This window comes from Sparassis crispa (assembly GCF_003851025.1).
Source record: "Sparassis crispa DNA, contig_000018F, whole genome shotgun sequence".
Taxonomy (NCBI): Eukaryota; Fungi; Basidiomycota; class Agaricomycetes; order Polyporales; family Sparassidaceae; genus Sparassis; species Sparassis crispa.
The window spans coordinates 1-24781 of record NW_020939765.1 but is presented as its reverse complement, the minus strand read 5'-3'; the positions used below and the strand labels follow the sequence as shown (position 1 = coordinate 24781).

The 24781-nt window shown below is 56.8% G+C and overlaps 12 protein-coding genes across 12 annotated transcripts; 10 read left to right on the top strand and 2 right to left on the bottom strand.

Annotated features, from left to right (window-relative positions):
* Window positions 1-63: 63 nt before the first annotated feature.
* SCP_1900120 (Uncharacterized protein) lies at window positions 64-2034 on the top strand (the record flags this gene model as incomplete). Its single annotated transcript, XM_027765275.1, has 7 exons — window positions 64-263; window positions 315-450; window positions 962-1345; window positions 1400-1526; window positions 1577-1700; window positions 1755-1778; window positions 2016-2034. The coding sequence occupies 7 exons, from the start codon at window positions 64-66 to the stop codon at window positions 2032-2034; spliced, it is 1014 nt and encodes a 337-aa protein (XP_027621076.1).
* Window positions 2035-2531: 497 nt separating this feature from the next.
* Window positions 2532-6590, top strand: SCP_1900110 (predicted protein; the record flags this gene model as incomplete). Its single annotated transcript, XM_027765274.1, has 13 exons — window positions 2532-2565; window positions 2621-4092; window positions 4146-4316; window positions 4376-4460; window positions 4515-4573; window positions 4632-5323; window positions 5379-5560; window positions 5619-5657; window positions 5716-5813; window positions 5864-5935; window positions 5992-6052; window positions 6106-6299; window positions 6357-6590. The coding sequence occupies 13 exons, from the start codon at window positions 2532-2534 to the stop codon at window positions 6588-6590; spliced, it is 3393 nt and encodes a 1130-aa protein (XP_027621075.1).
* Window positions 6591-6939: 349 nt separating this feature from the next.
* Window positions 6940-7870, top strand: SCP_1900100 (hypothetical protein; the record flags this gene model as incomplete). The annotated part of the gene is made up of 2 exons (XM_027765273.1): window positions 6940-7150; window positions 7203-7870. 2 exons carry the CDS (start codon window positions 6940-6942, stop codon window positions 7868-7870), a joined length of 879 nt encoding a protein of 292 aa, XP_027621074.1.
* A 661-nt stretch (window positions 7871-8531) lies between these two features.
* SCP_1900090 (hypothetical protein) lies at window positions 8532-8936 on the top strand (the record flags this gene model as incomplete). Its single annotated transcript, XM_027765272.1, has 3 exons — window positions 8532-8547; window positions 8603-8811; window positions 8880-8936. 3 exons carry the CDS (start codon window positions 8532-8534, stop codon window positions 8934-8936), a joined length of 282 nt encoding a protein of 93 aa, XP_027621073.1.
* Window positions 8937-9314: 378 nt separating this feature from the next.
* SCP_1900080 (F-box/WD repeat-containing protein) lies at window positions 9315-11273 on the top strand (the record flags this gene model as incomplete). Its single annotated transcript, XM_027765271.1, has 6 exons — window positions 9315-9432; window positions 9494-9588; window positions 9646-10474; window positions 10536-11083; window positions 11137-11160; window positions 11217-11273. The coding sequence occupies 6 exons, from the start codon at window positions 9315-9317 to the stop codon at window positions 11271-11273; spliced, it is 1671 nt and encodes a 556-aa protein (XP_027621072.1).
* A 1692-nt stretch (window positions 11274-12965) lies between these two features.
* SCP_1900070 (hypothetical protein) lies at window positions 12966-13797 on the top strand (the record flags this gene model as incomplete). The annotated part of the gene is made up of 2 exons (XM_027765270.1): window positions 12966-13416; window positions 13472-13797. 2 exons carry the CDS (start codon window positions 12966-12968, stop codon window positions 13795-13797), a joined length of 777 nt encoding a protein of 258 aa, XP_027621071.1.
* Window positions 13798-14028: 231 nt separating this feature from the next.
* Window positions 14029-14740, bottom strand: SCP_1900060 (hypothetical protein; the record flags this gene model as incomplete). The annotated part of the gene is made up of 2 exons (XM_027765269.1): window positions 14029-14460; window positions 14516-14740. The coding sequence occupies 2 exons, from the start codon at window positions 14738-14740 to the stop codon at window positions 14029-14031; spliced, it is 657 nt and encodes a 218-aa protein (XP_027621070.1).
* Window positions 14741-14851: 111 nt separating this feature from the next.
* SCP_1900050 (hypothetical protein) lies at window positions 14852-15199 on the bottom strand (the record flags this gene model as incomplete). Its single annotated transcript, XM_027765268.1, has 1 exon — window positions 14852-15199. The coding sequence occupies one exon, from the start codon at window positions 15197-15199 to the stop codon at window positions 14852-14854; it is 348 nt and encodes a 115-aa protein (XP_027621069.1).
* A 71-nt stretch (window positions 15200-15270) lies between these two features.
* On the top strand, window positions 15271-16603 carry SCP_1900040 (hypothetical protein; the record flags this gene model as incomplete). Its single annotated transcript, XM_027765267.1, has 9 exons — window positions 15271-15503; window positions 15564-15587; window positions 15673-15737; window positions 15796-15857; window positions 15929-16006; window positions 16088-16142; window positions 16263-16324; window positions 16388-16492; window positions 16556-16603. The coding sequence occupies 9 exons, from the start codon at window positions 15271-15273 to the stop codon at window positions 16601-16603; spliced, it is 732 nt and encodes a 243-aa protein (XP_027621068.1).
* A 7-nt stretch (window positions 16604-16610) lies between these two features.
* On the top strand, window positions 16611-17123 carry SCP_1900030 (hypothetical protein; the record flags this gene model as incomplete). Its single annotated transcript, XM_027765266.1, has 5 exons — window positions 16611-16701; window positions 16755-16808; window positions 16870-16924; window positions 16979-17055; window positions 17104-17123. 5 exons carry the CDS (start codon window positions 16611-16613, stop codon window positions 17121-17123), a joined length of 297 nt encoding a protein of 98 aa, XP_027621067.1.
* Window positions 17124-17800: 677 nt separating this feature from the next.
* SCP_1900020 (hypothetical protein) lies at window positions 17801-21907 on the top strand (the record flags this gene model as incomplete). Its single annotated transcript, XM_027765265.1, has 14 exons — window positions 17801-17876; window positions 17923-18552; window positions 18598-18969; window positions 19029-19143; window positions 19198-19222; window positions 19279-19384; window positions 19454-19679; window positions 19732-19983; window positions 20047-20153; window positions 20224-20518; window positions 20652-20785; window positions 20840-21417; window positions 21485-21554; window positions 21618-21907. The coding sequence occupies 14 exons, from the start codon at window positions 17801-17803 to the stop codon at window positions 21905-21907; spliced, it is 3276 nt and encodes a 1091-aa protein (XP_027621066.1).
* Window positions 21908-22853: 946 nt separating this feature from the next.
* SCP_1900010 (hypothetical protein) lies at window positions 22854-24374 on the top strand (the record flags this gene model as incomplete). Its single annotated transcript, XM_027765264.1, has 4 exons — window positions 22854-22958; window positions 23010-23261; window positions 23313-24056; window positions 24109-24374. Coding segments are annotated over 4 exons (1367 nt in total), but the record flags the coding sequence as incomplete, so codon positions are not given.
* Between the last annotated feature and the right edge of the window lie 407 nt (window positions 24375-24781).

The window sequence follows — 24781 nt, the reverse complement described above, 5'->3', positions numbered from 1 at the left end:
CACGTCCTGCAGGGTATCTGACCTCTGCATCTGACTCTGCAATCGTTCCAGCACTCTTACACGATGGCCGCGATCCCACCGAGCATGGCGCCGAGCACGGCAAATTGGCACTGGAAGAACAAGACCGTGACGCCTTGGGCCAAGGCGTGGTTTGAGCGTGAACTCACGACGATCGCCGTGGGGGGCACTACCGGAGAGAAGGTGTCAATCTCCAAGGTCGTGGACGTGGACGGTGACGTGGAGCTCGGTCAGCGGAAGTCAAAGTACGCGTTCTGCTTGTTCTCGGACACATGTCAACTGAGCATAGCTTGCAGACTGATCACGATCTACGATTGCAAGGTAGAATTGCAGTGGTCTGGCATTGCGGCGGATGGAACCGAGGTGACGGGGAACCTGACTATTCCAGAAGTCTCGCATGAGGTTACGCTTGATAAGTTGTCTGACTATGCGGTGCGTGTATTCTCAAACATCTCCTCCTGCTCAATGCGTTTTGCTTTTCTTGCATATTCCGTCTGTGTTGGAATATATTCGTAGTCCATCTTTACCAAATCCCTTCCGCATTCGAGTCCGCCACAGGAACACCCCCCCCCCCCCCCCCCCCGGCCTACCGAACCGTCTGGGCTGCGAATATATCCCACTACGCGTCTTCGCTAGAGTGTATCCGGACCTCGGTAGCGGTTCTCCTCGCTGGGAGATCTGGACTTTAATTCTGAGGCAATCGTGTTGTCCCACACAGACTAGTCTCGCTTTGCAATGTTATGCGGATTATTCGAACTTCTGTGCGCTGCAAATGAACATAAGAGTTTTAATTTTACCGTTAGAGATATGCCATTCACAGCCGCGTCATTCAGCTACATCCCCACTCCGTTATTTGGGAGTGGAAAAATGAATACGCCTATTGATCTCCCTATGGTGACGGCCCCTCGTAGCTCATACTCGCATACTGACTGTAGTTTCGCAGTATGAATGGAGCCTCACGACCGCTTCTTCGCCCGCTGTCGACACCGTCTTCGCGTTGGCTAAGGCCCTTTTACCAATTGCCCTCGAGGAGAAATTCGCCGAGTTTGCGCAAGCCATTGTCGAGACGCACGGTAAAGATCTGACCGTCAGCGCCAACGCCAGTCGCACAGGCACGCCTGCGCCTGGAGCAGCGTCCACGTCAGGAACATCCACGCCCGTCTCCAAGGTACCACCCCCCTCGAAGAAGCCCGAACCGAAAGCTGCGGCCAAGGTGAACACGACGACGGTCACTGTGAAGGCGACGTTTATGGCCGCGGCGGATGACTTGTTCGGCCTCCTCACAGATGAGAAGCGGACACCGACGTGGACGCGCGCGCCTGCTCAGGCACGTCATCTCCGATGTTGTTGTGATTTATGATGGCTACTGACCGTCTTACAGTCTGCTGCCAAACCGGACTCGGAGTATAGCTTATTTGGCGGTGGAGTGAAGGGTAAATATGTCTCGCTGACGCCTCCGAAGGAGATTGTTCAGACGTGGGCATTGCAGAGCCCAACGTGGCCAGAAGGTGAGTATTTCCGAAGTGTCTATAAGAAAGTGTTCCTGATGATGACACAGGACACGCCGCGACGCTGACGACGACTCTGGAGCAGTCGACAGACTCGACAACAGTGACGTGGGCATTGAACGGCGTGCCACTAGGCATGGAGGAAGAGACCTCCCGTAATTTGCAGGGTTATTAGTGAGTTCCGGTTTATTTCTCAGGATGACCGCGCCTGTTGACTGGCGTTCACAGTGTGCATGGCCTGAAGTCTATCGGGTACGTACAGCTCATCGAGTACATACCTTCTCCGTCTCGCGTCCCCCTTCCATCATACGCAACCATTCCGCAGCAACGTGCAGTTCTGGACGGCCCTCGTTCGAGATCCTACTTCGCCATCGCGTTCGCCATCCTTGCGCTGGTTGCGGCCTTCTCAATACCCTACTTTTATTCGTAACCTGGACATGCGTAACATTCCAATTGACGGGTTTCGCGCTTTGCATACTTTCTCTCTAGGTTGGGATCCGAGCTCTAGAAACCGACAATCTTACACATTTTGTGTAGTGCGTGTGCAGGAAGGGGAAGCCTGATGCGCGGGGATGGCGAGCCTATAGAGGGTAGAACCGAAGAAGTCAAACACGCAGTGCAATGTTACATAGTGCGAATTACACTGATTTCTATGTACGCTATACTGTGCTGTTGAAGTCACCTCAACGGATCATTAGTTACTCCGGACCCGACGGCGTAGAAACGAATCTCGCAAGCGGTTGCAGTCGGACCCTCAGGCGGGCGCTAAGCACATAAGTTTCTCCTTGCTCGGCCCGTTTGTCGTGGTGGTGGGGCGGCAACGAGCCCAAGATTCTTCGCGTCGAGCTAGACAGCGTTGACGACGAGCTCACAGCGTCCGCCTTCCGCGTCCTATATGCACCCTGTATGTTCGCCCAACCTTCGTACACATAGCCCACTGATTTACCACGGTTGCCACTATCAGCGCCGAAGATACTTGCGCTCCCCGCGTTCCATGTTCTGCCTATGAGTGCTGCAGACCCCCCATGGAAGCAGAGATGTGAGTGACACGTCCTCGTTCGTGCGCTGGGCGTTGAACGTACGGGATCGTGCAGCTCGACCATGTCCATTTTATTCGCAAGGCCGCTGCCTTTTCGCCGATTCATGCAACTTTCTGCACAACGTTTCCGTCAAACGGCCCGAGAGCATTTCTCTTTCCGCCGTGGACCACACTCCCGCTTCAACCGACTCTCCCGGTTTTATGTCTGCCAAGCGTGGGGCGGTGCGCATCCGTTCGCCGCCACGTTCTCCGCGCATGTCCAGCCTTCTACTTGCCCTCGGAGACGTGATTGTGCAGGACGAGGAGGACGATGCTGCTGAGGACCTGGTGGATGAAACGCTCAACTCTTTGAATTTAGATTCTGCTGTCTCTTCTGGCGAGGATATTGTCGAAGTCTCTCATACTTCCGACGAATCTGCTAAGCTGGACGAGATTCTTACGTCCGAAGGGTCTGCCACACTCGTTAACTCATCTACCGACTCTTCTGCGGTATTAACTGACCCTTTGGAGACTCTTATTAGCGAAGAGGGGGAGGAGGACGTCGATGAGGACGTAGAACGGACCATTACACGCTTCTCCCGTTCTCAGCTTCCATCTTTCACCACCGCTGAACCTGTCCCGAAGGACACCCTCAGTCTCGGTCTTCTTTCACCCATTGAAATCACTAGTGCACCACCCATCTGTCTCCCGCACGACCAGTTAGTCCACCGGGAGGATTCGATCGACTCCGGATACGCGGACGGCTGGATCGGCCCGTCTCCTTTCCTCAGTTCTCCGCCTCGCAGCCCTAGACGGGTGTCCACACTGTCGCTTCTGTCCTCGCCATTTGGTTCTCCGTCTTCGCGCATACTGTCGTTGCAGCCTGGCACGGCACCGCCTACTACGGCGCTATTCTCGCCTACGTTCGCAGCATTTCCACGCACACATTCGTCTCATCCATCCGACGTCAATGAGGACGTTCCGTTCACTCATGAAGACCAGCAAGACGAGGGCTTCGATGAGTCCATACCCACCGATGGCGAGATACCCCTTGAAATTGAGTGCGACCCTACGTATCCTGAGGAGACGCCGACTTTCAATCTTTCCTCACCGGAGCAACAGCTGAGCGATGGAGTCCTTCATGTCATGACAACTGAAATCGCCCAGCCTCCACAGGCGGTGCTGTTGAGCCCGCCAGGTGACGATTCCGTGCAAGTCCTCTATGACGGGTACTACTCCGACATGATTCCGGATCCTACATCATCTCGCGCGGTTCTTCAGTCGCCTCCGCGTGGCGAGACTCTGACTAAGGCCGGCCCATCTGATTTATCAACGAAGGTCTTCTCCCCGGAGGTGTCGCGAGCGCCGCCGACAACTCTTGGCTCGCCCTTCTCAGCGCGAATCTCGCGTGCCTTGGACGGAGAGACGCCTAAGTCCCTCGTTCAGCAGTGTCCTGCTGAGAGTCATACTCAGCATGAGAATTTGGAAGCGGTGTGGGAGAAACGAGCATCCACCAAAGTGCCGTTTGGCTTCCGACATTCGATCGCGGTAAGCACGCTCATCTCGGTGTTGTTCACAATGACCGATGGTGGAAATCGTAGGAACGTTCGAACACATCGAACGACTTCTCCGTTGCGCGACCAAGGCCCACGCCATTGGTTGGTTTTTGCCCGAAATCTCACGACAGGCCACAACCCAGTGATTTACAGGTTGTGTTGTCTCCTGATCAGTGCTTTTCTTCGAGCTCCAGGAAGCTCAAGCCTTTACGGCTGGTAAGCATGAGGATCCGCAACCCTTGCATATGCGCAGTCCTGACACGTTGCTTGCCCAGTCCATGCTTCTAAATAGCTCCTCTTCTCTCGGATCATCTTTGGCGTCATTCAGCATTCCTCCACCTTTAACGACTGGCACCACTGGTGGGCATACCTTGTAACTACTGGCATGACTTGTATTGACCTGGCTTTTCACAGCATACTCACCATCATCTCCCACTGTATCATCAGAATATTCCATATCTAATAATCGTTTGGTAAGTGTAGCTCTCTCTTATAGCGTAACGCAGACCAAATTCATCGCCCACCATGTAGCTATCATCTCGTCGTTCAAGTTTCATACCACCTCGCATCGGCAATACCCTTCTGACCCACAATGTCGCCCCTTCAAGTCCTGGCAATTCTCCGCTCTCAGCCCCCGTTGATCACCATTCTTCGTGGAAGCGCGATTCCCGCTTGTCCAGCATATCATCCAGACGGTACTCTCATATGGAGAGATATCATCGCTCGGATAGCCGTCTGTCCGAACCCAGTGTCCTGTATGAGACCGCGGAGGAGTCCGACCACAGCGAAGGGGACGATAGATTCGAGGACACCTTCCAGCGACCGGCATCTTCCTTCGCTCCTGTACCATTCTCTGCCCCTGCGCAATCGCGTCCACAGTCCATCCTGCGCTCGCCTGTGCACGCCATCGCGACTCCGCGCCCTACGCTTCTCTTTGCGCTTGCTAGCGACAATGTTGAAGAAGTACAGCGCGTGCTGGAGAGCGGGGAGGCGGGTCCGAACGATAACGTCGGTGCGCAGTCTGCGCTTGCGTTCACGCTCACGTCGAGCCAGCTCCAGCACAAAATGGAGATGGTCAAGCTGTTACTGGCGTATGGCGCTGATCCGTCTGTGCTCAAAGGTTTTGCCTCTGCACATGCGCATGGGTCCTCTTCCGAGCATGGTAGCGAATCTTCTTCGCCTGCGCACGCTAGTGTTTTGGATCAATTTGACGCTGCCACAAGGTGGGTGTTTTACTGGCTTGTTGACCAAGGGAATTCGAGTTTTATGCCATCTAAGGTATTATATCGCGCGAGCTGAAGCTCCGCAGACTCGACGCACCTCTGCATTGATCCACCGCTCCGCATTTCGCCCGCTAGCAAGAGTAAGATACGACATGGTTGGCCAAGACCGTGCGCTTGAACAGCTCTTTCGGGTCCTCAGCATGCCGTCTATGGCACCCATCGTCGTGATGTTATGTGGTATGTCGCCTAAATCTGAAGCTCTGGATAGGTTTCAGTTTAAATGATATCCCTACAGGTCCGAGCGGGCATGGGAAAAGTCTTCTCGCGCGGAAGTGTGCGTGCTGCATGCTTGGTGCTTTGTGAAGTAGTAATGGCTCACGATTTTCCCATAGTCGGCTCGCTGCTTGATGTGCCTACTCATACCGTGAACATGACGACGCTGCAGTCCACCCATGATATATGGCGGAGCTATTCCATGAGCCCGTACGAAGTAAGTGCTCCTGTTGTTCGATGCCGTATCGAATGTTGATAATACCGCAGGCTCCCTCGCCATGCACGCTCGCGGAGTTCTTGATCAGTAATGAGGGCAAGCGCTGTGTTGTCGTTCTCGATGTCCGTACTCCGTCATCAGGAACAGTTATATACATCATCTGACGTCGGACTTGCAGGAGATCGAGAAGACGGAAAATGAAAAATTCCTATCTTCGCTCCTGATGCCCTGGGAGCTTGGTGCGTATCTCCTCGTTTGACACTACATTTAGTGTGCTGAAGTGCAGATGCAGGCCGATGTTCGTTTGAGGCAGGTCGTCGCCATGTCGACGTCTCTCGTGTCATTTGGTTAGGGACGTCCAACATCGGGCACGACCTGGTCTTCGAGCATCACGCCGACCGCGTTAACCCTGACATTCAGCTGTCGCGGGAGGAGTACGTCGACCTCATGGCTATGCTGCGACCGTGCGTCTCTCAGCGCCTCGGAGTGAGTCAATTGTATTGGATCGCGTCAGGATTTACTGATTCGTTATATCTGTGACAGGCATCGCTATCCTCCCGAATCACGACTGTGCTGCCTTTCATCCCCTTCACTACTGACGAAAAGATGGCCATCGCAGCTGAGGCACTCTACTCGTTAGCTGGAGAGTCGGCAAGATCTATACCCCCTGTAACTGTGGAGATGATCGTTCGAAGTTCGTTAAGTACATACATCCCTACAGAGGGAGCCAGGTCCTTGCATCGTGCTATATCGACTTTATTGCTAGACACTATTTAACTCGTTTGGTCGAAAACGTATGTGGACGCGTCGTCCTTTCAACGGCGGTTTCAGTAGGCAGCTGTAGTCATCCTCGTGGACCTCTGATGAGTCTGGCTCTACATTTAGGGAGGCGTGATGGCTGTGTCCGCCACAGCAAACCGCGCTCCTTATACATGTTGCGGCTGAAACGAGTGATGGGGTTTTCGCCTAATGTAACACGATTGATGCAGTCTACTGATATATACGTGCACCGACCTCGTTGTGTGCTCGTCCCCTCTCCTCTTCTCCCCGGCACACTACTCGTATTCCCGGTTTATTAGCCTTATTTCTGTCCGCTCGCTTTGTCCTCTTTTTTTTCAACTTATATATGGCCGTACTCAACTCTAGTCGCGCGTACCCGCGCAGTCAAGCTCGTCATGCCGTTCACCTACGCGCAGACCCGTCAAGTGCCTCGGCCTCAACATTAACGGCCACCGCCACTCCCACCGCTGAAAGCAGCCACCATGATGATCACGAGCTGACGCCCGCGACCAAAGCTTTGGCAGTTTTGGTGGTCATATTCGGACTCCTAGTCATCGGTCAGCACTTCGAACGTCTGGGATTAGCTCTGTCGTTTCTAACACCGCGCAGGTGTCGTCGCTTGGAGGATTGGAGTTTGGAGACGGCGTAAAGTCCGCGCTCGCACTGGCGCCGCGTCCCGCACGATCAATATTGCGTCCATGCGTAAGACGTTCCGGAAGGCGGTACCCCTTTACTTCAACGACACACCTTCGACACCTGGACTGGAGAAGGGCGGCATGGATACCAGCAGGGAGGTCAACGTGCTCCTGCCCGGCAAGCACACCGCAAGCATGAAGACGGTGAAGACGTTCGTGCAGATGCCCTCGCCGCCGCCGACCTACCAAGTGAGCGGGAACGCCACCTCGGGGCAGGTCCCGCCACCAATCTCCATCCCCATCACCGCGCGCCCTCCGGGAATCGACTCCCTCTCAAAGGAGCACTCGCACTCGCAGTCTCCCATCGTCCCCACGCCACGCACGGCGTCGTTCGGTCCCGAGGGCAAGTCGCGCCCGTCGACGATGTCGTCCAAGATCTCGAACGGCCTCCAGCCGCCGGCAGACCTGCCGCGCATCGTGACGGTGCTGAACACATTCGTTCCGTCGCTTTCCGACGAGCTCTCTATCAGGCTCGGCGAGACGCTGCGCATGCTGGAGGAGTACGAGGACGGGTGGTGTCTGGTGCAACGCATCAGCGCTCCGGATGAGAAGGGCGTGATCCCCCAATTCTGCGTCCACTGATGGACGGCGACTGCCTCTCCCTCCTTGCATAGCCTACGCAGCAACGACGCTCATGATATGCGATGACAACGACAAGACGATAATCCAGCCGCTCTTTACTGCTATTTATTATTTTTTAACGATAGGTACGTCTCGTGTTCCCTCTGGAGGCTTTTTACTTATCTGTTTCTGCTGGGCCCATTTCTAGGCTCGCGTAGTAACACGGACATTGCAGCCCTTTCCTGTGGTTCTCCCCCGGGTTCGTGGACACTTGCGTCGTCGCTGTTACACGGCTGAGCATATTGCTGGCTGATACCTGCGCTCTGCTAGACAGATATTGGACATAGTATTTTAATATATTGTTGCGTACGCTCTTCTCGAACAAGGCGCTATATGTCAGCGAGTAGTAAACTCGATCCGTATACTTCACAAATCAGTAGTAACAGTGTTGTGTAGCAAGGCTGAAACGTGTATGAAGGAGAGTTTATGCAGCTGCCCATCAGCCACCGCCCGCGAAACGCGTCACACGTGACGAGACGCGCCCAATACCAATGAGCGCTCAGCGCGTGGGTGACTTGTCCAGTTCCTGATTTACCTCCTCGTTTACTCGTGCAAAACATCCTCTTACACATTCCGAGTCCTCCGTTGTCTTCAAATTCTCAGTTCCTTGCTGTCAGCCTCTATGGTTCCCCGAGAAGGTAGATATCCTCCAGCTTCTTTGTTACTCTGCTTGCTACGGGCGACCTGAGGCAGTGAGAACCGCGAAATCGCGCCACACTCGCAACGTTAACAGGGATGCACAGACCATCTCGACGCTGCAGTATATGCTACAGAAATCGGAGGGCGAGGTTGCGTTGATGAAAGACGAATTAGCAAGGCTGAAGACGCGGCATGAGCAATACACTGAGAGGCAAGCAGCAGCTGCGAGATTTAGGAAGACAGTCAGGAGGACACTTCTTGGGGTGCGTGTGATCTGTTCTGTCTTCTGGTTTGGCCTCGTCTGAGAGCGTTGACTTGTGAATGTCTGTAGGACGAGACGGCGATGAAAGAGTTCGACAAGTTCTTGGAGACCGGAGAGATAGCATAACGGGGAACATCGTGGACAATTCTTATTCCCAGACTTTACCACGTAACGACGTTACCGCCACTTAAGGAGCCTCCTGCAGGCCCTCCGATGGAGAAGTTCGGTGCATAGATTCGTAATCCAGGCTGTCTGCTCGTGCAATTGTTCAGATTCGGCCGCCCTAATTTGTATCATTTTTTGTCACTCTGATAATAGCTCAACTCCATGTGCATAACTCTCATAGTCAACTAGCAGACTTCAGGGATTGTGTAGAGCCTCGAATGTGAGGCAGTAGTGGCGTGGGGCGGCCGTAAGCGCTCGGGCGAGCGCCATCAGTATTGTCTCCCGACAACAACAGCGACAGATATCGCATCCGTATCCATCGTTCGACCTCAGACCAAAATGATTGTCGTGACCGATGAGGGATTCACTGATGCACAGGACGAAGCGGTTCACTGGCGGGGAGGTTTAGACAGTGCAGTCGTACGGGAGACGGGGACCTCCATTCGTGAGCGTGAGGGTGCGTGTGCCGCCGCCGGTGCTCGCATCCAGGTCACTAAATCCAGTTTTCCTTTGCTCAGAGCTCGCATACAGCCTGTTGGCCTCTCTACCACGCTCAAGTTTGGCGGTTGTGCAGCGAAGGATAGCACCTCTGTTGCAGCTCGACGTTGTTGGCGTACGTTCCGATTCTGCTGATCTGGCTTGTTCCTCATGATCAACCGTTCTCTACCAGCTGCTACCAGACGAAGTTGCCATCCAAGTCTTTTCACATCTTCCTTATACCTCGCTCCTTTCCTGCGCCCTCGTGAGCCGGAGATGGCACACCTTGACGGACGATCAGACACTCTGGAAGCGGCTCTGCGCCCAACAAAACTGGGAATGGCGCTTTCCATACAAGCTGGACAATCACGATGATGTGTGCGACTACGATGACATGGACGACGAGGGAATGGGCGACGAGGAAGAATCAGAGGAGGCGGTCGCGATGCTACTGGATGATTCCGGCTTCTCCTCGATGCTCGTGGACGAAATATTTACCTCGCCTTCCTTTGATCGACCCATGGAAAAACCCCGCACGAGCTCCTGTAATCGCTATCCTGGTTCCCTCAGCCTCAATCCCGTCGACCGCAAGAAGCCGGACTACAAGCTGCTCCACCAGACACACGTCCACATTCGCAATCGCTTTCTCTCAGGAAACTACTTCCTCTCGTACCTTCAGACACGCAGCACGCGGGACGCACACTCGAACACCATTTATTGTCTGCAGCTGTACACTTACCCTGATTGCGGCCTGCAGGTGCTCTTTACTGGCTCAAAGGATCACACAGTGCGTGAGTGGAATCTCAGCAACGGGACCGTGCGGCGTGTCATTAAGGGCGTGCATGAGGGCAGCGTGCTCAGCGTATGTGCGCACAATGGGCTGCTTGTCAGCGGCGGGAGCGACCGGAGAGTCGTCATCTGGGATCTCGGGCGGGATGTTCTTCGCAAGGTGATCTTAGACCACGAAGACAGCGTCTTGTGTGTGCGCTTTGACGATAAGCGGCTGGTCACCTGTTCAAAGGGTACGTTGTACTCTATTTATGATATAGCAGCAGCAGTCCCGCTCATGACGTCCATTTACAGATCGCACAGTACGGACATACACTCTTCCCGATTTTGTCCCACAGCACATCCTTGGGGACCATCGCGCCGCCGTCAACGCCGTCTCGATCTCTTCCACGCACATCGTGTCCGCGTCCGGGGATCGCTCGATGCGGCTCTGGGACGCAGAGAAGGGAACGTTGTTGCGCACGTTTGAGAATCACCACGGGCGCGGGATCGCGTCGATTGATTACAAGCCGCCGTTCGTCCTCTCCGGCTCGTCAGACAAGCACCTGCGGCTACTCGATATCGCATCCGCGCAGGGGTGGTCGACTGCTCCTGACGCGCCCGGGCCAACCGCTGCGGCGCCGTGCCAGATGTGCGGAAGTACGGTCGTGCGCGCGGCGGATGATGTTCGGCGCGGGCATGAGGACCTGGTGCGCAGCGTGGCGCTTGGCGAGGAGTTCGTGGTCAGCGGGAGCTACGACTTCACGGTGAAAGTGTGGGATCGCAAGACTGGTGCGCTGGTCGCGGATCTGGCTGGAGGGCATACAGGGAGGATTTTCTGTGTTGGTTTTGACCGTGCGAAGGTACGTTTTGACTGCTCGTTCGCTCTCATGGCTCCTGATGCTGTTCATAACAGATTGTTTCGTGCGGAGAGGACCGGGTACGTCGTCGATCTTGTCTGATCGTCCGACCATTGACCATTGACCGCTGTTGCAGAAGATTTGTATTTGGGACTTCGCTTATGGGTTCGATACTTCGTTTATCAAGTTGTAGCGGCGTGGTTCTTCCCCCTGAATCGCATCGCGTCGGCTGTTTCTCGTATATCCACAGCTTGCCTCCTGTATCAATGCTCAAGATGCCTGGATTTGACCTGGTCTGCACGACATGGTGGCAGAGCCCTCATTCGGCGGATCTTCCATGCGCTGCGTTCTTCGCTCGAAACGTTTTTCTGTTCTGTCCTGTTTCTAGCTTTCCTCAAGTTGTAATCAGGACAGTGCGACTGAATATCACGCGTAAGTATTGAAGGGTATCGATGAATAATTAGGTGAAGTCATGGCATGAGGTCAACTCGGTCTGTGAAAAGATGTGCAGATGTTGGGTCTGCGACGTCAATCTATAGGTGCGCCCACTCGAATGCTTTTCGAACGATATATTTTTGGTTGGACCGGTACCGGTGACAACATATAGAACTCGCGTCCTATCATCATCAAACTTCTCCGGCCCTTTCCTCGCGCTGTTGCTGTGGTTTGCTTCATGCGCATAGCCAGAGTCGGCGTTTGAGTGTGTTATTTTTAATCTGTGCAGACATGAATCCTCATGCGACGAGTTGGCGCGGAGGCAAAGTTCAGCTAATCCCACGACCACGCGCGAACTGGCGGATCTCGCGAGACCCTGATAATTTACTGGCGTTCATTTCCGCAAGTACCCGTGCGAGGACAGTGGCACATGGGACGATTAATCGCCCTCTCTGGTGCGATCTGGCGGTTGTGGCGGTTGTTCCGGTTTTACAATGTTCTCTCTGGTGACAGGCTTGTAGGGCGCAAGGCTCAGCTTCTCGAAATGCATGCACATGTGGGTGCGCCCATGGAATCATACTTCTACCGCTCAGACCACTCATATGTTTAGGTTCAATCTGGTTGAGACTGTTCTCCCCTCCACCTCCCCCGGAGATTTCCCGGAATAGTCAGATTGTACTAAAGGTTACTGCGGGCTTAGACCCGGGATCAGGAAGCTCTGACGGCAACGTTGATGGCGAAGTAGTAAAAGGTCAACCGGCCAGTGACCACTCATCAGTACTTCTACCGCCCAGCCAAGCTGTGAACTTACTAACAGCCCTGCGAGGAATTTTTTTACTGATCGTTTCCCACCTTCCTTCTCTCAAGTACGGCGTAGCCCATACCTTCTCTCACATTAACTCCCGGTCTTCCCCACTGCGAGCCAAGGACCACTGCGCTGATTTTCTGTCGTCATATTTGATTATGATCGCTAATTACTTGAGGCATCAGATCTCAAATAAAGTGTAGTCCCTAGTTCCTGAAGCATCTCGTTCTTCATACTCCATATACACAGCGTAGTGCACCACGGTGCGTCGTGCATGTCTTATTCTCGGGTCGAAAACTTACCGTCCGTCATCGTACACCTTAAGGATCGATATATATGAAGTCGAGACTTCCTACGGAGCTGTCGGATCGCGTCATCGACTTTCTGTATCATGACCAGCGAGCGCTGTTCAAATGTTCCCTCGTCTGTCAGACGTGGCTTCCAGCCAGCCGTTACCATCTATACAGCGGGGAAATCGTTTTGAAATCCAGCAAAACTTTCGAGTCATTTGTTAGGGCATCCAGGATCCCGCATGTGGCAGCTGCTCTGAAATCGGTGTCCACACTAGACCTGCACGATGCAGAGCTTGCTTGGGTACATCGATTCCCCCTCGTTCTTGGACGTATGTGCTCGACCGTCCAGGTCATGAAGATTTCGAACATCAAATGGGACGCCATCGTGATGCATCCAGATATAATACCTATCGGCTTTTCGCAGTTTGCCTGTGTCACCGCTCTGGTGCTCTTCCAATGCATGTTCCGCAACTTTCACCAAATTCAGTGCCTCATCTGTGCCCTGCCTCAGCTTCGGGTTGCGAGACTACGCCGTCTATCATTCGGTGCACGCTTCCGAGCTGTCTCAGCCGCAACAAGTTCTCCACCACCACTCACCGATGTCACTGTCGTCGCTGTGAACGAACAGCTAGCGCTGACCTTTCTCGAGTGGCTGGCGTCGACCACTATCTCGTCTCTGCGGTCTTTTGAATCCGATCTATCACCAGAATTTACACCCCATGTGGGAGCGATATTGGAGGCCGCCCGAACTAGTTTGCAGCATTTAGACTTCTATTTTGATGGAGCCTTTTCTCCATCCACTCGTAAGTGCTAAGACTCCCAATACTGTGGTAGCAGCACGACTCACGCTGCTCGCAGTTCGGCAGCTGAACCTACATCGATGCAATGCGCTACAAAGTCTCGGCTTGCGCAGGTTGTTTAACATATCTCTGCCGGAGGTCCTCCGCCTGATTCACCCCGAGAGCCACGTCCGCAAATTGACAATAAATCTATGGCCGGGAAAAGCAAATCTCGAGTCGGAGAGCGCGGTCACCATCTTGGGCGAAGAGCATTTTCTAGCGCTGCAACGCCTTGAGCTTGTTTTCATGCGTAACATAGATACGGAGGAGGTGAAGAAGGGCATATCGGACAGTTTCGACGTCGTAAGGCGTCGAGGCACCGAGGTCCATCTCTACTTTCGTTAGAAGGGATGCATTATTACCTTGCATGACTCCCTTGCCCGGGCATATTGTTCAAAATATTCGTTATGCATTACGACATGAAGAGCGGAACGCGCGGAGCGAACATGGAAGCAAAAAGCGAAGCTAGTATTCTTCCGGTGGTTGGCGCGGGGCGCGTGATAGGGAGAGAACTTGTTTCACCGGTAAGCTGCCTTCTAGGCTGGAATTTGTAGCCAAACTCAACACATGAACAGTCTAGACGGAGCAATACCATAATATACGATTTGATAAAAGGAACAATTTCATACAATGCAGTCCGCGTTCACCAGCTTCACAGCATAAATGAAACTCATATAGGTCCTGCAGCTTTATCGCCCCAAACACCGGAGCTCCGGCCGCGCGACCCAAAGCTTGCATCAGGGCGGTCTCCGCCTCGCCCTCGGCGTCGGACAGCACATCGAGTAGAGGGACCTCACCCTTCGGGTGCTCACAGACTCGATACCACGTCAGGCTCGCGTCCATGTACAGCACGACGCCGATGGCGACACACGCGAGTCTCGAGAAGCGTTCCACAAGCGCTGATGCAAGGACCGTCGTAAACTCCGTGATCTGCGAACCCCACTGACTTGTCGAGGTTTGCAGCGCGAAGCCAGCGAGCGGGAGGACGCGGAGGGTTGTCATGCGCCCCTGCGGAGCCGACTCATGAACGCACAAAAAATATACTAGTGGGGGATCGGCTCACCATCCAGTCCGCGATGGCGTTGTATGAGTACGGACCTAGCGCACCAACACTACGCAAGGTGAACTGAAGCCCCTGCGCCGTACTTGCGAGCTCCTCCATTTTCGAGGTCGAGCACCCCTGCGGGTTAGACGCGCAAGCGAGCACGAAGGGGGACGTCTGCCGAATGAACGCGATGAACTTGGAGAACGCGATAATCATGGAGTACGTGAGGGAGATGCGACTCATGGGACAGATCCTGGAGGTGGGCCGCCCTCGGGTGTACTTCAACGTAATTCAAGCCGGGCTACATCTTGTTAACATTCGCCCCCCGATGCGCCCAGGAACAGAACCCCCCTCTCACAGCGTCAGGGTGCGCAGCATGGGGAACACCCCGAGCACGCCCATGTCCGCAGGCCGGTCCATCTGCAACGTGTGAATGGCAAGCCACGTCAGGTTCGCGAACGCGCCCAGCGGACACCACGCCAAGTGGAGGACGTGAAGCGTCTCCATGCTGCATGCGACAAGGGCAGCGGCCCCCGCGAGGGGCTGAGCGTCGAATGTCAGGAGAACCTCGACCGGGTAGCTCGAGCAGCGCCCCAGTCTCGAGGATTTGGAGATAGTGCAGCTGCACCGCGCACACGACGACTTGCGCGGCGTCATTGAGTACTTGAGGACGAGGACGACAGAGAAGACGGCATGCGGCATCCCGACTGTGTGGGCTGCCCGGCATGTTTTGGAAAGCTGGAGGCGTGATAGGTTCTCGCAGGTGCAACCGAATGGCCACTTGTATGCAGCGCGCGCAATCGACGACGTCGCGAATCGTATTCTGTAGCAAGACGTATCTGTTTACCTTTGACAACGACTCGTTGCGGTGTTCCGTGTCACATATTCTGGTCACATACGAACCAACTTCGAATAGATCTACGCGCTCGAGCAAGGCCGTCGCGATGCTCCGCGCGACTCGGAAATACCGTTGGCGTCTCACAGGCACGCCTGTCACGAATACACTGTAAGCACTCGCGGATTGTCTCGCTGGCGCGGGAGTTATTGGCTGACTTGGGACCTCTAGTGCGGACATTTACGGCCTCATCCGGTTTGGGCGCTTTCGTCTATAGAAGTACGTGTCATCGCCTCCTGCAATTTGCATTGGAGATGTTGCTTACGGACACGATTTTCAGCGATTGGGAAGACTTCAACGCGTATTATATCGCGAAGGTGCAGCTCGAGGACGCGCCGCTTGCGGGTACGTCGCCTCGCTTTGTTCCCGGCTCCGTACACCGCATGACCTAGGTACATACTAGGTCTTCGCGCCCAGGAGGTGCTGAAGCCGCTCCTGCTCAGACGGATGAAGGGCGCCCAGCTGGTAAGTATAAAGTTTATTTTTTGATTTGGTTCGTTAGTCTTGACATTGCATTATCCCTACCTGGATTGTAGGAAGGACGTCCGTTGCTCCAGTTGCCTGAGAAAGACATCGAGTTGGTCATGCTCGATTTCTCCGAGGAAGAGCGGGAGGTGCGTTCTTCTGCGGCTGGTCGTGGTTCTGATATAAATGTTTACCTTTCTCCGGTCCTGCGCGCGGCGGACTCGATATAGCTTTACGACAGCTTCGAGAAGCGAGCGCAGATCCAGATCAATAGGTTCATTCGGGGTGCGTCCTCCCTCGCTTTGCTGTTCTTCTACTGACTCGTCTGTCTCTGTGTGTAGTCATACTGCAGTGCTCGTGAGTCTACTTATATGATTAGGTTTCGTTGAATTCGACGAGTGACAGTCGGTGTACAGGTCCTGATTCTGCGCTTGCGCCGGTTGTGCTGCCACCCGCATGTCATTCTGGTATGTCCTTTGGTCGTTGGGTCGTTCCCCGTTCGTGATGTTGATGCTTCGTTGGGCTTTTAGAATCTCATGGAAGGCTTTGAAGACCCGACGCTAGTTGTTAGCAGCGATAACGACAAGGAAGTCGCCCGTGCGAACAAGCTCTTGGGTGCGCAGTGGGTCATGGAGGTATGTCCTCTCGTCGACTCAGCGTCTGTAGTCCGAGACTTATGTACGACATGGTGCTGTTAGGTCAAGAAAAGGTGTCTCTGGTATAGAAGTTGGTTGAATTCCCCCTAATGGGGCTATGCAAGATTCATGGCGCATGCTCGTGCAGCGGAGTTCGACTTGCGACGAGGACGCCGAGACTGAGCCGACTTGTCCCGTCTGTGGTGACCGTGAGTAACTGCATTGCAGCGGCGTTCGTTTCTAGCTGACGTACGCCCGTCAGTGTTCACGAACAATAGTGGTCGCCTGCTTGCATGTGGCCATGAGATCTGCAGCGGTGTGTCCTCCGCACTATTATAATTTTTTTTTGCGAGAGTTGTTTAGAAATATGTTGGTAGACTGTCTGGATCTGGATGCACTGGGTACTGCACCTATTATGCACGACGGCGAGTTGTACATATCTGGAGCTCCTGCTGGATGAATTTTTTCTGATAACCTGACCCGCAGTGGTCTCGGGAACGAGCAGACGAATTTGCGCATCGAGAAGGAGTTCGAGGCAGCCGCGGCTAAGGGTCTCCGCCCATGTAAGTTCTTCTCGCATGTCTAATCTTTGTACGACCAATGTCGTGCAGGTCCCACTGTAAGAAGATGAACGACCTATCTCGATGGTGCTCGCCGTCGACGGGGCCGTGCAGCGCCGAGCCCACTGCTAGAAACTCCAACGAACGACGCAAAGAACGAGGATCATACCGTACCAGGCACATCGCATGGGACTTAATCGCAAAATATTTGTTCTTTGAGACGCCAGAGGCGTACTAGTAAGTACGAGGATCTAGATGACCCCGACGCGAACTTTGCGCCAGTCAACTTCGTACCTTCATTCACACCGCCAAGCGACGGCGAGTCAAGGCTGAATTCGTCGTGCATCTCCTTGAACACACTGTTGTTCTCCAAGACAAACGGGCGAGAGAAACAAGAAGTGTTCGACACGTGAAGGGGAAATGCGCGGAAGTGGTGTAGTGAGCATTGCAGTGAGCTCGTGGAGAAGCACGGTGAGCTTGCTAACCATCTCCATGCCCTTCGTCACTCACGATGCCCTCTCCAACTCTCCATTCGCCTCCGCCTTCACATCTTTCATCCGATGCTTCTCGCATCTCTCTCAAGCTCATGAGTGGCCTGCCCGCTCTGACGTCCGCAGCGTCGCAGAACACTCCGCGTCCTCGCAAACCATAAAAGAGAGCAGTCGACAGGTCCAGGCCCGAGCGCAGAGACGATGACGAGCCCAGGTTCACTACCGCCGTCCCGCCGTCCTCGTCGCGGAGGCTGCAGATGAACCCTCCCCGTCCGCGCAAACCTGCGCCACCGCCTCTCGCTTCGCCTCCCTCGTGTGATCGCCCTCTCGATGGTACGTCTCTCGTCCTGTCAATTTCGACTTACTGACCGTGCTCTAGCCTTCGAGTCTCCACCTGACTATCCTCCACCGTCCTCTCAAGACGCAATCTCCTCGCCCTCTCCCTTCTTCCCATCTGTGTTCCCTTTGCCCAGTATCGTGGTCTCCTCGCCCGATCGCAGTCCGCAAGTTTATCCATCTACCGAGCCCGCAACCTTGACCGTGCACGAGCAGAACTCTGCCCCTGATTCTGAATCAAGCTCAGACGTGTCCAGCATCGAGTTTTTATCTCTGGACTCCTCGCAGGGATGGAAAATGGATCGGGAGCTGGGACCGGGACTAGACGAGAGAGTCGTGAGGGAGTTCGAGCGCCAGCGTGCCGCCGAGTCCGTATCTGTGCTCGCCACCCCGCGCCCGTCAGTGCCGAGCGTGGCGTTGCCACCGTCTCCCCGAATGCGGTTGCGGTGCTGCTCGCACTGCGGATCCGTGTGTCCGCAGGATGGCGAGGACGAACATGCCAACGACCACGGGATTTCGATGCACCGGAGCCCCCGCTCGCAAAAGACGACGGGACGGTCCCCTTCTGACGATTTCGACTTCACGACGCCGCCGTCATCGCCCATGACTAGCAGCCCTACCTCCATTCTGGGCTTCTCGAGCCCGTGGGCGAGCAGTGTCACGCTGTCGTTGAGTAGTGTCTTGTCCTCACACAAGTCGGTGCTCACTCTATCTATAGGCCGCAGGCCTAACGCTACGTTAGGCCGCCCGACTTTCCGCCCCTGTATCCCTTCCTTCCTCCCTCATTTCGGTCCCTCGGCTATCTCAAAAGATCGCCCGACATCGAATCTACCAACTACCCGAAGATACAGTTCGACGGAGATCTGGGTCGCCGTGGCCACCGGCGGCAATCCGCCGACTTTCCCACCTCGCGCGTCTTCGACTCCTCGATTTTTTCTCGTCCTCACCCTCTACCCCTGGCCTCATATTGTATATCGTCCGATAGCCTGGCCATCTGGCTTCAAGGTACTACCGATTTGGGGAGGGGTTCAAGAGTTTGGTCGACGATACAGCCGGGCGAAGTGGCGGGGTGCGCGCCGGCGCGCCCTTGGTGAGTTCTCTCCCTTCGTTTCCGATGTTGCGCACACTCAAATCCCTCGAACGCGGTAGGGTCCGGTAGACGAAGGTCGTGGCTACAAGGTGCCACCCCGCTCGAGAAGAACGGCCTCGTCATTGTGAAGATACAGGCGAGGGAAGTGGGCGGGCACGCACCAGCGCGAACGAGGTAAGCTGACCCACACTCAATGCTCTTCCATTCGCCCATCGAGGGGGCTCGAAGCTGCTTGCGAATCGTACAACGGGTCGTAGGCAGCTCATTTCTGCCTGCCTGTCTGATTTCTCGTCCAACGCAGCACGTCAGTGTCGCGTTTCTCGAGCGACACGACCTCTACCCCTCGCGGTCCCCTGCACCATCGAAGGCGAACGTTCGACCGCGCGTTCACTATGGAGGGTTGTAGGGGGCCGATGTGAGTAAAGAAACATTTTTTTTGTTTTTCAGCCGTGCTAACATTTTGCCCACGTCGTTGTCACGCCAGCCACCGCGGCGTGCAGCCCCCTCCTCGCGGTCCCCTCGGCCCCGCGAAGCCTCACTATCTCCCTGCACCTTCCGTCGACCCACTTCCTTTCGCGTAGGCCCGCCACGATGAACGACGGTGCCCCGGTCGTCACACTGGCCTCCACCCTCCGCCTTGTGCTCCCCCAGGCCGTCGAACGCAAACGTTCGGAGGCACGTTTGTTTCCGGAGGTCAAAGGGCATGCCAGGTAAGTAACAAAAGGTTTTTTGTCCCTATCCCACTGTGCTAACATTTCGCAGTCTGATCGTTGTCGCACCGGCCACCGCGATGCCACAACGGCGCCCGGCGCCCTCTTCGCAGTCTCCAGCTCCCTCCGAAGGCCCGCGTCACCTTCCAGCACTCCCATTCTACCCTTTTCGATGCGCGTTTGCCTTCCGTGGCGAACGACTGCACCCCGGACCTCCCCTGCAACATCGAGCGCCGGTCGCTCGACCAGGACCTCCCTCGCACACTCAAACACAAGTTTGCCCAGCACTGCTCGGGCAGTGTAGGTGAGTAAAACAAATATTTTTTCGGTTTTTTTAACGGTGCTAACAACCTTCACCCACTTGAAGCCTGCCGTCCGCGAACGACCCACCGCCGTCCCGCTCTCGTCGACGCTGCCTCGCGTTTGCCCTCTGCAGCGAACAACCGCACCTCGATCATCTCACCAGTCACCGCGGTGCAACGACTGCGCCCGGCTCCCCCCTCGCAGTCTCCAGGCCCCGACGCTGGCTCGCGTCACCTCCCAGGACCATCCCCCGATCCTCTTCGATCTGTGGAGGCCCTCCGCAGTAAACGACGGCACTGCGGTCCTCATGCCGGCCACCGCGGTCCAACGACCATGCCGACCTCGCTCCTCGCGGTCTCCAGGCCCCGACGCTGGCCCGCTAATAAGCATAACGGGCCCGCGACTAAGCATAACGGCCTTGCGACTAAGCATAACGGCCCGCGACTAAGCATAGCGGCCGCCCCTCAGCGTAACGGCTCCGCGATTAAGCATAACGGCCAGCGGGGCGTGGGAAAGCCGTCGCCCAACAAGCGCCGGTTGGACTTAGCTTCGCGCTCCTCCTGCTTGGCTCACCCCCGCGACACCCTTCCACAACACCGAGGAGGCTCTCCTCGGCATTGCTCTGATTTTATTTCCTCTTCTCCTGCTTCTGTCCCTCGCCCTTCCTAGTTTGCTCTCGAACGCGGCGCGTCAGCACCACGTTCCCTTGGCGACACCTCCAACCTCCACCTCGCGCTCCCCCACGTCGTCGAACGCAAACGTTCGGCGGCGCGTTCGTTCTAGGAGGTCGAAGGGCACCCCCAGTTGAGTCGAAAGTTTTTTTCATATCCCTACACTACAATGCTAATTTTGTGCAGCCTCCTCGTTGTTGCACCGGCCACTGCGGTGCGACGATGCCGCCCCCCCCCCCGTACTCCCGCACTCCCCTCCCACCTCGGTCCCCCATCCTCCTCGTTCGCGCAGGGAGCCAACACGCGGACAGCCAGGCGACACCGCGCAGCTGCACGAGGTTGACGGCCTCGCGCTCGCACTCCCACACTCCCCTCACACGTCCACCCTCCACCCTTTTCGTTCTCGTGGGGAGCCGACACGCGTACGGCGAAGCGACATCGCGCGGCTGCGCGAGGTCGACAGACCTGCACTCGCACCGCACCGCCGCCTCGCACTCCCCTCGCCCCTCACCCCTCCATTCTCCAACCTCCTCGTTCACGAAGGAAGCCGACACGCGGACGGCAAGGCGACACCGCGCGGCTGCGCGAGGTCGACGGCCCTGCCCTCGCACTCTCACACTCACCTCACACCCATCCAGCCTTCTCGTTCGCGTGGGGAGCCGACACGCGGACAGCGAGGCGACACCGCGCGACTGCGCGAGATCGACGGTCTCACCATCGCACCGCCGCCTCGCACTCCCCTGGCCCCTCGCTCCTGCGCGTTTGTGCTCCGTGGCGAACGACTGCACCCTGGACCTCCCCTGCAACATCGAGCGCCGGTCGCTCGACCAGGACCTCCCTCGCACACTCAAACGCAACGCGTTTGAACGCAAGTTTGCCCAGCACTGCTCGGGCAGTGTAGGTGAGTAAAACAAATATTTTTTCGGTTTTTTTAACGGTGCTAACAACCTTCACCCACTTGAAGCCCGCCGTCCGCGAACGATCCGCCGCCGTCCTCGTCCGCGCGAGCAAGCCACCACCGCCGTCCTGCTCTTGTCGACGCCACCGTCCTCGTCCGCGCGAGCAGGCCACGCACCCCGCGCACCCAGCAAGAGCACACGGGAGCGCGGAGCGCGAGGTCGACGCGGACGCACCACCGCCGTCCCGCTCTCGTCGATGCCACCGTCCCCTTCCGCGCGAGCCGTCGACGCACGCACCACCGCTGTCACGCTCCCCTCCAACGCCGCCGTCCCATTCACACGAGCTGGATGCTGAGCGTCCACATTCACAGCACCAACATCAGTATGTGATGACCCTGCACGAGAGTGCTCGTGCACTAGAGGTAAGTAAAAATTTGTTTTTTCGGTTTTTTTCTAACGGCGCTAACGACCTCCACCGCAGTCGACACGCTACATCGATGGGCACGCACATCCGCCACCCCGTTCCTCTCGAACGCCGCGGTCCCACTCCCCTCGAACGCCCCTGTCCCTTTCCCCTCGAACGCCGCGATCTCAGCACAAGGCACCTCGATCCTCGTCCGCGCGGGCCAGCTACAGACGCGCAGCAACAACGGCTCGGGATTGTGCGTCGACGGTCACGCACGTCCACCGTCCGTGTCCCCTCGAACCTTGCCGTCTGAGTCCCCTCGAATCCCGCCGTTCGACTTCTCTCGAACCCCCGGATCCTCCAACGCTGCCGTTCGACTCCCCTCCAACGCCGCGATGTCCGCACAACGCACCTCGGTCCTCGTCCGCGCGACACAGCCACACACCCGCAACCCGGAGCAACAGCGTGCGGGCACCCTAGGTCCACACAACAAATGTTGGTAGATGGGATTTGCCTAGACGGGCAGGCCAGCTGCCAAATCGGGTAATAACTGGTAGCAGGTGGACTTACCGGGAGAGCAGGCGCAGGGAATGGCATCGGGGTAGAGTAAGGGTAAATAACTGTCCTAATCACCCAAGATATCAGTGGATTAACGAACGAGCGAACGACGGCGGCAGTCCGAGCATTTGCGCAGGCCAGCAGGGCGTGGGAAAGCCGCCGCCGAACAACCGCCGGCCGGACTTGGATCTTTCGCGGTCTTCCTGCGTGGCTCACCGCCGCGACACCTATCCACAACGGCGAGGAGTTACTCTCCTCGCCGTTGCTCTGCTTTTCATCATCTTGCTTGTTTCTGCCGTCTTTTCTGGTTTCTTCCCAGACATGGCGCTGGCGCGCCATGTCTCCTTGGCTACACCTTCTCCCTCCACCTCGCGCTCCCCCAGGCCGTCGAATGCAAACGTTCGGCGGCGCGTTTGTTTTCGGAGAACTAGAGGCAGTCCAGGTGAGTCCGAAAAAACTTCTGTCTGTATCGCGCCGTGCTAACTTTTTGCAGCGGCGTCATTGTCGTACCGGCCACCTCGGTGCGACGGCGGCGCACAACGTCGTCTTCGCGGTCACCCTGGCCCCGCGATGCCGCACTCCAGCTCCCTGTGCCTTCCTTCGACCCTCCTCGACCCTCGCAGGCCCGCCGCAGCGAACAATGGCGCCCCGGTCATCGCACTGGCCTCCGCCTCGCGCTCCCCCAGGCCGTCGAACGCAAACGTTCGGCGGCGCGGTTGTTTTGGGTGGTCGAAGTGAAGTCCAGGTGAGTAAAAAAAACCCTTTGTCCCTATGGCGCCCTCCTAACTTTTTACAGTCACGTCGTTGTCGCGCCAGCCACCGCGGTGCAACAACATCGTGCAGCCCCTTCCTCGCGGTCGCGGAGGCCCCTCGCAACACCTCACCACCTCCCTGTGTCCTCTCCCGACCCTCTTCGAACCGCGCAGGCCCACGGTGGCGAACGACGGCGACGCGGTGGTCGCGTCAGCCACCGCGGTGCGACGAAGGCTCGCAGCCCCAACTACAGCATTGCCAAGGCCCCGCGAGGCCCCGGGCAGCCTCTCTCCACCTCCCCGCACCCTCCATCGGCCGTCTTCGACCCGCGCAGGCTCACGGCGGCGAACGACAGCCACGCGGTGCAACGACGGCCGCGCCACAAGTCTGCCAAGGCCCCGGGCAGCCCCCCTCCACTAACCCGCACCCTCCCTCGGCCCTCTTCCACCCGCGCAGGCCCACGGAGACGAACGACAGCGGTGCGGTGGTCGTGTCGGCCACCGCGGTTCAACGACGGCGCGAAGCCCCTGCCACATGGTCGCCAAAGCCCGCCCTGGGCTCCCCTCGCCCCTCCCCTCGCACCTCACCTCTCCACCCTCCTCGCCCGTTCGCGCGGGCAACTGACACGCGGACGGCGATGCAGCATCGCGCGGCCGCTCGAGGTCGACTGGATGCAGCCCGCCATCAACCTTGGCGACACCTTCTTCCTCCACCTCGCGCTCCCCCAGGCCGTCGAACGCCACCGTTCGGCGGCACGTTTGCTTTCGGAGGTCGAAGGGTATTCCAGGTGAGTCCAAAAAAAACTTCTCTCCCTATCCCGCCGTGCTAACATTTTGCAGCCCCTTCGTTGTCGCGCCAGCCACCGCGGTGTGACAGGAGCGCGTTGCCCCCTTCTCGCGGTCGCCGAGGCCCCTCGAAGCCTCAACCCACCCAACTCCACCTCCCTGCACCCTCCGTCGACCGTCTCCTTCGCGCGCAGGCCCACCACGATGAACGACGGCGCACCGGTCGTCACACCGGCCTCCACCCTCCGCCTCGCGCTCCCCCAGGCCGTCGAACGCAAACGTTCGGCACGTTTATTCTCGAAGGTCGAAGGGCATGCCAGGTGAGTAAAAAATGCCTTTTTGTCCGTATCCAACCGTGCTAATATTTTGCAGCCACGTCGTTGTCGCGCCAGCCACCGCAGCGGCGTGCTGCCCCCTCCTCGCGGTCGCGGAGGCCCCTCGAAGCCTCGCCACACCCCACCCCACCTCCCCGCAGCCTCCCTCAACCCTCTTCGACGTGCTCAGGCACATCACGGCAAACGACGGCACCGCAGTGGTCACATCGGCCACCGCGGAGGAACGACGGTGCCGATCTCCCTCCTCGCGGTCTCCAGGCCCCGACGCTAGCCCGCGTCACCTCCCAGCACCATCATCTCACCTTCCTCGACCTGCGTTCGCCCCCTGTGGTGAACGACTGCTCCCCCGTCGTCCAGCCGGCCACCACGGTGCAACAACTGCGCCGACCTCC